The sequence below is a fragment of the Coregonus clupeaformis genome, chromosome 15, assembly GCF_020615455.1.
Source record: "Coregonus clupeaformis isolate EN_2021a chromosome 15, ASM2061545v1, whole genome shotgun sequence".
NCBI classification, from domain to species: Eukaryota; Metazoa; Chordata; class Actinopteri; order Salmoniformes; family Salmonidae; genus Coregonus; species Coregonus clupeaformis.
The window spans coordinates 36,971,330-36,983,814 of record NC_059206.1 but is presented as its reverse complement, the minus strand read 5'-3'; the positions used below and the strand labels follow the sequence as shown (position 1 = coordinate 36,983,814).

General features: G+C 42.5%; 1 protein-coding gene across 5 annotated transcripts in view; it reads left to right on the top strand.

Moving 5' to 3' along the window:
- The first annotated feature begins 430 nt into the window (after positions 1–430).
- The window catches only part of LOC121582515 (mediator of RNA polymerase II transcription subunit 13-like), an 80,080-nt gene continuing 68,025 nt past the window's right edge, over positions 431–12,485 (top strand). For all 5 annotated transcript variants that reach the window (XM_045225121.1, XM_045225120.1, XM_045225119.1 and 2 more), the window contains exon 1: positions 431–2,174. In XM_045225121.1, the coding sequence (XP_045081056.1) occupies positions 2,103–2,174 (72 nt within the window). In that variant the 5' untranslated portion in view covers positions 431–2,102. The remainder of the gene's footprint in view (positions 2,175–12,485) is intronic.

The following is a 12,485-nucleotide window of genomic DNA, read 5'->3' as shown; positions in this document are numbered from 1 at the left end:
AATAAAATAGTTGCAAAGATGACAAGGTGTAGTGACACTTACTGTGTCACTCTCATGGATGTCATTGATTCTGACTTCCTCTCATTGATTATGACATCCCCTGGCCCCGGGGACACTGTAGATATGATCTACTGTGACTGGTTACATTATGTAATAATCATAATTCAACAGTCTATTACCATTTAACAATGAAGGAAATGCAACCGTGATGTAATAATAACATATGTAGGCCTGGTAATAATTCCACTGATACATTTATTGCAACAGTTCTATTGTTAGGTGAAACAATTTAACAATGCAACACTCATATGAATAGCCTACACTGTAACAGTTAGGGAGATGATGTGTGATGTGCTTCGATGACAGCTGATTGTCAGTGAGAGCCACTGGCGCCTCTAGCGTCGCATCAAAGCCTGTATCAAAGATTCTAAACAGTGCTGTAATCCTTTGCTTTGATCACGTGAGAACTCTACTTGGCCAAATGGGAAAGCGAGTCTCTCGTATCCTGCCGGCCGCCATTACATTGCTATGCGTGGTGGGCTGGCAGATAGTGCGCGAGGCTGCTAGCGGCTGTTCGCGTAAGCACTCAGCACGCTCACATACACACACAGAGTGAGAGCCACACATATTTATACATAGCCTACACACATACGCTTACTTACGAATATTACAGAAAATACACTGACTGAGACATAAACAATGCCTGGAAAGGGATTCGTTGCTTCTGAATTCCTTGATGAGAAACATCGCATATAATCGACGTTTTAATATATTATTTTTAATCAATCATAAATCTTGCCTTAAGAGGGAACACGTTTTTAAATTTTTTATGATGGTTTTTTAAAGGAGATAACGAGACTGGACTCCTCTGACCAGCGTGAAACATTTATTTGATAATCATAACGTCAGACAAGGATTGTCACCATTGCTGGATTGTCAACGTTTTCTTAGATACATTATTGCAGTTACTGTTATTTCAAGCTAAACAAATATTTTAAGGTCTAATTGCTGGGAGAATGGGAGGACATTTCGTAATGATATAAAACTGAAAGGAAGGAAGGATTTTTTTTTTTTGCTCGGTCTGCTGCTGTGGTTTTCCTGCTTTTGGACCGAGCATTTTTTTTTCGTTTGAAGAATACGAAAACGTTTAACGTTGACACATTTAATAGCCTTTTTGGTTGCAAGACCATTTACTCCCTTGCCGTCCACCCGACGAAAGAGCAAGCTTTATTTTTTAGCCTCGCTTCTCTGCAGTCTGATGTTATTTGCAAAGTGAAACAAGGATTAAACATTCCTGTTCACAGTTGCCTGTTGTATGTGGTAGGCTACATTGTGAGGGGAACCGTGGTGTTAAGAACGAAAGCTATTAATAGCTCATGCAATTCTCGAAAACTATCACAACTGGTGCATCAGCTTGCCTTGTGGGGGCTGACGGAATCGAATTCAGATTTCTTGCATGCAATTTGCAACAGACTGGTCTTCGACACCTAAACGGTCCATTTAGGGGATAATAAACGCGTAATAAACTCCAGTGTTTTTCTATAAGAAGTTCTCGGACTAACCACGCATTTTGATGGATTTTTGCGCTCTGGAAGAAAATAATAGATCTACTTTGCATGGATTACACTATTATTTAATAATTAAAGTATCATCGGAAAGACTGGCATGGAAACGGATGGACATTTCTCTCCATGGATTAAGACACGGATACATTTTAGCCTAGCCTACATGCTTTCTGCGTTTTACAATGATCAGGTTTGGATCGACTGAGCTGGACTGTAACAATGTTCTGATCTGAGAACACACTTGGATGTACAAAAACAAACCATTCGTTTTGGTAGGCTATACAATCAAAGGGGGTTATTGATACAATTATAATTCTTTCTTTGAACACGCCCTCTGTTCAACCGGGTTATTTTTATGACAGTTGACAAAATATTTGGGCTACTTTAGGTTAGCCATTGATCTGCTAGACAATTACCCGTGTTTTGGCGGTGGCGTGGCATACTTGTGAGGGAACCGATTTGCCACCACTGCTCGGTCTTGATACCGATCAAGGATTTCGACATGCCCAGTACTGACGACCCGATCGGCGGACGATTATGACTACAGCAGCGAATTGGGTGGCTAACGGGGCAAGCCTTGAAGACTGCCACTCCAACCTCTTCTCTCTGGTACAGTAAAACAAATAATGGGTGCACATAAAGACACACGAACGAGGCGTGAGACCGTAGTAAGCACGCTTAGATCTGCACTCGCGGTACAAAGGGGAACCAATTGTCGGTGCCGTTATTAGCCAATCATTAACTCGAGCTACTGGGCCGGGAAAACTACCATATTTTATCACTAAGCGTGTTATGATAGTAGATAATAATTCAGAGGCTTTAACACCACATTGTTTTGTAGCCTGTTCAAATATATACAGCCTCATAAAAATTGTAATATTGCCAGTTTATTGTTCATGTCACACTAATTTGTAGGCCTGTCATATATTTTAAATTATCCAAATTATGTCACTATTGCTTTTTTTCTTCTTAGCCAACATCAAAGGCAGCATAGTGATATGACAATGTGTAAAGACACATTGAACTAGTAGACATAGGCCTACTTAAAAATCAAGACAGACCGAATAATGAAGAATAAGCTTATTAAGATGTACTCTCAAATCTGGAACACTTTCCCTTTGACTGCACTTTTCAACAACTGATTTGGAAAGAGCATTTCCACTGTAGCCTCTCAAGGATTTTTTGAGTTGGAGGAAAAATGTGAGGCATTTCTTGATCTTCTGCAAATAATTGTGTAATTGTAGCAATGCATAGGCTACTGCTCAAACACAACACAGCAGTCAACAGTAGCAGGTTATGACACAGAAGGGCAATTATTATATCTGGATAAATGTGAAATGTGAGGCATCCAAAAACAATTCATTAAACCCTTAACCCCCTGCTCAAAGTGGAGGTGAAGTCATGTGTTCCATACTAGAAAGGAAACATGAACATGTCAGCCAGACAGTAGCACCTCTCAAGTTAACAACAGAATGCCCACTTTCAAAGTCATTTTTGGAAGAATATATGCAACTTTTGCTCAGATCACCAAGCAAACCTTTCATCTTACATGCATTAGTGGAATTCAAAGTTTTCTGCTATTGCCTCGAGGCTGTCCCAATCCTCCATATCCCAAATGTTCCTCAACATTGTTTTTCACTGAGGGGGACCTTGCACTCACTGAGTTAACTGCATTGCACTACTACTGCATGCGCTGAAGTGGAAAGGCATGTGGATTGGATTGAGCTTGGGCATGGGGTCAGGAGCCACAACAACAATTAGGGTCCTGGGGGTGTTTTAGGTTATGATGCTGGTAGTCATGTTCAACTATAGCAGCAGTGTGCCTCTGACACTACACTGTTTACAGTCAAGCTCTCAGTGTGGTTTGTGAGGGTTTGCGGCAGCAGGTGAGCCATTCCACCAATTCAGCCAGCGAGTGTGGGTGGAGAGGAGGGAAACCTTTGCGGGAGATTTATCCCATGCCGTGCAAATTCAGAAAAGCCCTCCTGATTGATTTACTGCTCTCTGTTGGTATACATGCATTTTAATCCGAACAAATCTCAGTGCTTTTAGTGTAGTCAACAGAGCTCCCCTGTCAGGCTCGCTCTCTCTCAGCGCAGCTGTGGAAACAGAGTAAAACAGTGATTATGTTTTCGTCAACTTTCTAAGCACTGTGTTTTCCCTCCAAAAGACTCCCCCCTCCATTATCATGCTGTGCAGAGGGCTGGCAAGGCTACATGCTCTCTGTCTGTGTAAACAGCTTTAGAAAGGTGAGAGAGAAGAGCTTCATCCGCTTGTTGTTCAGTTAGTCACTGTGATGGCTGTTAGATAGTCACAGTCAGATGAACACGAATGACAAACCAGTGTCTTGTTAATGAGGGAGAGAGATATATTGCTACTAATACTTATATTATGGCTATTGTGTACAATCATATGTGTAACTTGTGTGACTGTTTTCTGTAGATAAGTTATGCTTATATATTTTCACACCTCGGTCTTAGGGTGCTTTACCAGTGAAAGCCCTTTTCTGACAGCCTGTTCAACAGAATTCCACTGTGCAGTAACCTTGTCTGAATTATTTACTACATGTTATCACGTCAATAGAAAACCTAACAAGTATAGGACTAGGCAGCATATCTTTATTAAAAACAGATTACTGTCAGCCTATTTTGATTGCACTGTAAGACATTTCACATTTACGTTTTAGTCATTTAGCAGACACTCTTATCCAGATCGACTTACAGAAGCAATTAGGGTTAGGTGCCTTGCTCAAGGGCACATTGACAGATTTTTCACCTAGTTGGTTCGGGCATTCAAACAAGCAACCTTTCGGTTACTGGCCCAACCGCTAGACACCTCTCTTTCACATTAATCTCAGCATCATTAATAGCTGGTAGGACAGAAACAGCTGAGATCTCAGAGAAGAAATGAACTGGGAAGCCAGGAGCATAAGAAAGAGGGATGAAAGAAGTGAAGCAGTCTAGTTTGAAGCAGAATAATGTGTCTTTCTTTCTATTGCTGGAAAAAAGCAGTTTGAGAGTGAGAGAGTGAGAGAGTGAGCGGAGCAGGGGAATCTGTTTTCGTTTTAGGAAAGTATTATGTGTGATGTGCATTTCCTGAGCACTAGCCTCGGCCCATTTGAGAGAGAGAAAGAGAGAGAGAGAGAAAGAGAGAGAGAAAGAGAGAGAGAGCATGACCGTGACTCTGTAGGCTGGGCAGGTTCTTTACAATGACTCATGCCCGAGTCACTGCTGAAATATGAAATGCAAGGAGTGCACAGCATGTGCACACACATACAACCTAACACACACACAGGGGGAAGCAAACACAGAGACAAGCTTGCAAAAACACACAACAACCTATCATATTATGCTCATAAACATATTCACAAACACACTAGGACATACAAACAGGGACATGTACGCGTGTACAAACAGGTTGGATTCTCTTGCTTTAGTTAAAAGAGTCTTCCTGTCCCACAGACAGGGCTGCGGGGAGTGAAACACTGGTAATTAAGTGTCGTCAAGTGGAGTTATAATGTGATCAGCTAAGAGGTGCTCATTAGACAAACTGTATTCCAATAGAGCTCCATGCATGAATAATAATAACCAACTGCGAAAGATGGAGAGAGAGGGGAATAAAATAAGGAATGGGCTGGGTAATACAATTGAACAGGAGGACCCACTATATTTAAGTTACTTAGTGGCCCTGCTCATAAGGAGCTATGATAGTGGCCAGTATTCAAATGTTAAAGGATTACTACTACATGCTCAACCGGGACTTTGTCCTTTAAGGACTAAAAGAGCATCCAGCCAGGAATTCTGTGACGCCAACTCTAGATCTCTAGTCGAATGCCCTGTGGTCTTTCTCCATCTGGCCAGCAATAGCTCTCCATCTCTCAGGGCTCTAGTAGCCAAAACACAACCTCCTCCAACCCTCCTTGGCTGGTCTCCCTGCTAGCGTAGTGACAGTTAGTGCAGGTCTCACCTGGAGAGGCTGTTTGTGGAGCTAGCTAATCTCCCACTGTCACTGCATCATGGGGATCCCTGTCATCGCAACAGGGCTCAACTCAGTAGGGGCTTGTCCCCCTATATCATCATTCGGGGATAACATCCTGAGCTCAACAGACCCACTTTACCCCACCCCACAATATACTCTCTCTCTCTCTCTTTCCCGCTCTTTCACACACACAAACACATCTCCCCACCTCAGCCCAATAAATTACTCCACTACAAATCGATCTATTAACGAGCCTTGTCGCTTCCCAAGTGGGCGAGGCACAATGATTGAGGGAGGGTAGGGCAGAGAAAGAGGCCTCTCTTTGCTACCAATCCCTTGATATAAATCCTGGGTGGTGAGCCATGGATCTTGTCTGAGCGGGACCTGTCTCGGCCCTGCCAGAGAGGTGAAGTACGGCTAAAAGAGAAGGGACAGGGAGCCGCCCTGGTCCTGGAGTGGGACAGGGATGGGGACGGAGATGGGGACGGCATGGGATGGGGTTGGAGGGAGATATTTTGGAGCACTGTGGCTTGAGTGTGAAATATGTAAGTCCTGCAGTGCCAGCTGTGTGCTATTCTTAGCCCTCTGGTGTTCCTGCATTCAGGGCGACAGAAGGGAGAGTGGGAAAGGGGAATTGGCAGGAATGAGCAGTAGCAAGGCCGCTGCCGTGGCTGCTACTGAGGGGATGTCTAGCATTGTGACTCTCCTCATTCAGGGCTGCCGCCTTATCTCCATTACAGGGACTCTAACTGTTCGAGTGACACTTTTGAGTTTTCCCTCACACTCTTTTTCACACGACTTAATTGAATTTCACCACTCGGTTTTTCCACCATAACGCTAACTTTTGTAAATATGTTATCATAATTTCCATATTGTGATTTCTCATATGTGAACTTGACACTGTGTTTTAAAGATTCCTTGTTTCGATATAAACACACTTTGATTGTGAGAGGATTAGGTGTCATCCATAGATGCTCTAGAGACGTCATACAGACGTTGTGGTCTTTGTTACTGCAGCACTGAAAAGCCCTTTGTAATTACCATAATTGACCCAACGATCTTGATAGCGAGAGCTTTTCCTTTTAAAGGAGCTATCTCTCTCAGCTTGTATGTTTTCTGTTCGTCTGACAGCTTAGCCGATATAGTAGTTGGCTGAGATTCAATAACAGTTATACTCAAGTTAAAGGCTGGTTAAAGCAAAAGAGTGTCTGGAATAGAGTAGCTAAGCTAAATACTTGTTGTTGTGCGTTAGTGAATTCTAATCAGGATGCGGTCATGTTTTATTGAAAAATTATCCCCAATGAATCAGCCGTGCACTCTCGTTAACAAACACTCTAGGTCCAGATTGTCGATTTGATAACCATTGCAGGGCATTGATTTGCGCCGTGCTACTGCCACAAGTGTGCTCTCATCATTAATTAGCAGACATCCGGCCTTTTCACATGGTAATGAACATTTGCACCTTTTCAATCTCAGCCCTGGCAAACACAAGGGATGAGATTTCCAATATGATGTGGAGACATGTTTATGTCAATATAGTCAACCATGCCAACCACCAAGATGTTGTGTTATGAACAAGACAAGCTACTATATCTGTAAGAGAAGCAGCCCTGAGTGAATAGGAGTGGTACTTTACGGTCATGTTAGGCTGTGTTAAGATGTGAGAGACTGGAAGTCAAGGCAGTCAGTCAGTGCAGTCACTTCTCTGATTCTTCTCTTGAAGGGCTCTCCATGCTGTCACTCCCACTTGGTGTCAGGGTAAAGTTACTGCAGGGTTCTGTACGGCCAGCACTGCAGACAGAGAGAAGAGGGTTACTGCTGTCTGCTTCTGCTGTTCTACCTGAGATTGACTTTACTTAGAGTAATGAAGCAAGTCATGTTAAATGCATGGACTTTTGTTCAGAAGTCATTACATTTTAATTCACTTTTAATTACATAGGCTAAATCCAATTATTTATATCATATGTCAGACATTTATTTTGCATTTGTCCAATTAAATTGTTTTAAACGTTTCTGCTGCCTCCTTCTAGTGTCAGTAAATCTGCATAATGTCAAATTGTTCATAACAAACGCACAGTCATAATCTTCAGACTGATCTTGTAGTTGGATATGAATGTGTTGCTTCTGGTAAGTCAGGGGTTTTCCTGACATGCATTAGATGCTGGATATAGTAATTATTTTTATTCCAATCAGGGTCTGTGAATTCCAGGTGCATGGTTGCAGACAATGGAGGTATTACTGGAGAGGGAGAGGGAGGAGGGGAGGGGAGAGATGGATAATTACATTCCTTTGTAAGAAAAGACCCCTAAACTGCTTGAAATGTTATCTTTCCACCGTAACCCTGGAGACAGAATCTCGAAAATTGAATAAGTTGCCAAAGTCTTACGGATGTTGTATGTTGCCTAGCAACTGTTTTTACTTCCCTCTTTTTTCCTGGTGAATTTCTTTGGGTCTGTCACAGTTAATTAAGTTGCACTGGAGACACGCTGCTGGTAATGGAGGGACTGGTTTATTTATTTGCCCATTAATAATTCACGTTAAGCAGGGCCACTGTTTTAGGTTGGTCCTCCATTTAAGAGAAAACCCAATGGCATGACTCCATGTCTTTGTTTGCCATTGGAGTGGGATCTTGTCAGCGTTGTCTGTCACAACAATCACCAAACACCCTTCTTCATTGGTCTTCCCCCTTGTCATGTCCCGCCCCCCTCCCCTGGCATCAGGTGAGAAATCAGAGGTTCATTGTAGCTCTCCGCAGTTTGAGCCACAGCTGATTGGCAGGCGCATCCGTCACTCTGCCCCGGGGAGGGTTGCAGCTCTAATTAGGTGACTTGGCTTGCCTGCCTCCCAGGGCCAGATCCTACAACAGACACACGATAAAGACGGCCCTTCCTTTGTAGGGCCTTGTAGAGGTGCCGGCAGAGGGTAGAATAAAAGCACCTGTTTAGTTCCGAGAGCCCCAGAGGCCATTTCCTGCACCTGTTTTGGTGCTTTTGTGTCCCTCTCTGGTCCCCTCTGCTATACTGTTATGTGCAGAGCTCCTTGTGCATTGTAAAAGGCCAGAGGGGGAAAAGCAGGAAGTAATATGGGTTAATTTGATTTCAATGGGCTAACTGAAGAAGGGGGATCTAGCCTGTTCTGATTTCTCTAAGTCAGTCAGACTGGTACGTATAGGCTCTCAGCACTTCCAGTGTCACCCACCCTGCCCCATGTGGAAAATAGGTTATTTCTGGTTTTCATAGTAGTTACATTTTTCAACACTGGGCTACTATAGAACAGGCTGGTTCTTAACAGCAAAGGGTAGAGGTTATTTCAGTTTCCAATTCTAATCAGTTCAGGAGCTGAGCAATAATTTAATAAAAATAATAAACATTTTTCAATTAATGTGAAATCTATTTATGACTTGAATTTCAGAAGATTTTTTGAATTTGAGCTAAATGGATTTTACTCATGTTGCTGTAGAGGCTTTTGGGATGATATGTGAGTCATGTCTACAGTACCGCCTGTTGAACAAACCCCAAATATTGGCAGCATGTCAAGTGTCTTCAGATATTTGACTGGCTGAAAATGCCACCCTGACAGAAAGTGTTTCACAGAAGCCGTGATAGGTAAAGCTGCTGATATAAGCTGTCTCTTCATTGCCTAAAGTGCTCTCCTCTGTCCAACACTATTGCTCTTACATTGCTACAAGAATCCCAGAGTGGTATCTCTGTTCCACTCTCTCATCATTCAGCATGAGACGCTTTGATACCAGGTTCCCATCTCCTAACTGGTGAGGAGACCCACCTGTTCAAGTGACCCACATTCTTAAAGACTTAAAGGCTTTGATAGTGAGTAAGTGAGTTTTTAGAAACTCAAGCTGTTTGCTAAACTGAACTTAACATTCAGATGGAAAAGATAGCATTGTGTGTTGATAGTAAGTCATAGTGTACGGTGAAGTCCTCTGGGCTCCTTGAGAACTCCAGACTACTAATGTGCTTAATGTTTCTGTCGCTGCTTACAAAAGGCAGGGCTGCTTTTTATGAATGGCTAACTGCGGGTTGGCGTGTGTAAAGAAACACTTGAGTGCCCTAGCAATGTTGTTTGTCGTGTAACGGGAAGGAAGGAAGTAGGCTTGGGCGGTATACAGTATATACCATATACCGGGGGATTTTGAAATAGCCACGGGAGGTTTTTTCAATACCGTCAATACCGCTGAAACTATTTATTTGAAGTTTTTCAATACATTTTAATTTTTGTAAATACCTGCAGTCAACTTGTGCAATGCGTTGGGAGATAAAGCAGATTGCGTTCTTATTTCACCTGTCACATTATTTTACATTATGAAGCTTACTTACCCAGCACAGTTGAGCCAGTCACGTGTTTGTTTGTAAATAGCACAACAGGAGAAAGCGGGAGCAGGTGTGTCCAGCTGTGTATTGACAGGGGTCACGTTTTATATTGAAAGTCAACAGTGATTTTTTGCTTCAATAGAGTGATCAGGGGCATGCAACTATAGTTTTCCTTCACAGAAAATACATTAGTTCAACACATTCGGCGGAAAATAGCTTCATTTTCATCAGATGACAACAGAAGTGCAACGCTATTTGGCTGGCAGCCACACAAGTAAATGAACTTACAATGAAAAAGCAATATATTTTTTGCAAAAACTGTGCATTACCATCATATTTCTAATGTTTAGGCCTATCATATAAAGAATGTAGCCAGCTACATTTCCTAATGTTTTGCTTAAAGTGAATCTTGCATTTCACCATAGTACTGGAGAAAATAAGCTACACATCAGTTGGAGCGCTGTCTGCTGATTGAATGCCTGTTCGTGAATTCTTATCCGAGTTTAGAACTCCTCTGTAGTCCTCTGTAGCTCAGCTGGTAGAGCACGGCGCTTGTAACGCCAAGGTAGTGGGTTCGATCCCCGGGACCACCCATACACAAAAAATGTATGCACGTATGACTGTAAGTCGCTTTGGATAAAAGCGTCTGCGAAATGGCATATTATTAGAAGTGCAACTAAAGCACAAAATTAGTCTGATGCCGAGCAGAAATTACAATAAGAAGCATTTTAGATCTGCGTTTACAAAACGCAGCAAGATATTTCTTATGTGTTTTATCTTTTTTTCCTGTGTGAAAAACACAGAATTCTGCATTAACACGACCCCTTTAATTGCTATCTAAGTAAGTGGCTGTATTAATAAGGTGACAGGGCATCATATTGTGTTAGCTTTCTGCCGTTTTTGAGAAGTCAAAGCCCTTTGGATGAGTTATTTGTACAGCTGCCACTGTTTTCTTGATTTCCTTGCGTTTGTTCTCTTCTCAGTTCTCGGCCATCTGCTCGTCCACCCTCTTCTCCAAGCAGGCAAGCCCGTTGCCCTAGTGACTCCAGACTCCACACAGACACAGTGTGTAGACATGCTGCTGGAGAGGCAGTACTGCATGCGTCAAAACTTTGATCATTTGCACAATGTCTCTCATTCCCGTTCGCTTGTAAATGTCCTCACCAAAAATGACATTCGGTAGCTCCTACCTATATATGTATAACTTTATGAGCTAGATTGCCTGTCTTTGCAATTAGTTTATTTTCGTTTGCGCTCATTAGCATATTTAGCTAGCAGCCTCCATGGAAATGTGCTATTACTTGTGCTAATTACTTGTTAGCATTCTGGTAATAGACGCCCAATGGGATTTTTTGATTTTTTTGGCACCCCGTTGTGTACTAAGCCGATAATACCGTAAATCCCGGTGTGAGAGAAGGATGGTATGACGATTTGAAAATCTGGATGCCGCCCAATCCTAGAAGGAAGTGCTATGCCCTCTATACAGTCATGTCTCTGGCTGTGTTGTCATGCATGACCTTGTGTGTCAATGCACGTCTATTTGTTCCAATTATTATTATTTATTTATTTGACCTCCTTTTTTCTCCCAAATTCAATTACGATCTTGCTTTTGCAGCACCTTGCGCTCGCGTGTGTGTGTGTCTCTGTGTGTGTGTCAGTCTGGAGGGAAAATTGCATTTGCGGCATGGAGGTAAAATACAAACAATCCATTCACTACTACTTGTGAAGCTCTTCCCCAACACCCCAAGTTGTTAAGGCAGGACAATAAGGTGAATGTTTTCTCACTCCACAAGCCGCTGACCTCAAAGGTGAAGACTGAGTCAACTGTGCTTTCCTGTCTGTGCAGAAACCTTGTAAACTATATTATGGGGGTTTCCCTGTTGTTATGTGTCTCCTGTTTAGAGTCTATGGGTTTTCTATTGGGTTGTGTGTTAAGGCTGTTTACAGTAGGTGCACTATCACCTTACTGAGATGTGCTGGTTTGCTGAGGCTCTGCATGTAACATCTACAGTGTCTTACTACATTATAGAAGTGTGCCTGTATTGGATGTGCCTGACTTTTATCCTCACTAAGTTATGTGTCTGACTCTGGCCGCAACTTGCAATTCCAGCTATGTGTGTGCCAAAGGTTCACCAGAGGAGATGCTTTGACTCCCATATGCGTTTGATTACAACCAGATGTCGAGTGTTTTCTGTTTGACCCTTTTGCAGGATATTGTATTGGTTGATACCTGAACACAGATACTGTAGTGTAGTCAGTCACCTGTCTGTATACTAACACATAGATCCAATGAAAGCTCACAGTTAGATTATCTCTTCTTCTCTACAGACCGGGGAGAGATCGCGCTTCTCACTTGTTGCTGTTGTCAATCACAGGGTGTAATAATACAATAGACAGCCACACAGATAAGCGAGAGATTGAGTGCAAGAGAAGAGAAAAGTGAGATAATGGAGATCAGAGGAAGGTCAGACCTCCGGATTCTTTCTGTGACTGAAGGAAAACCCTGTTTTTGGCATTGTGTTCATTCAGAGATGAGAGAACCGAGGGCCAGTAAACAAGGTGCTTGAAACAGTGTTGTTTTTATTAGCCATAGTAAAAACAAAATCTAACTGAC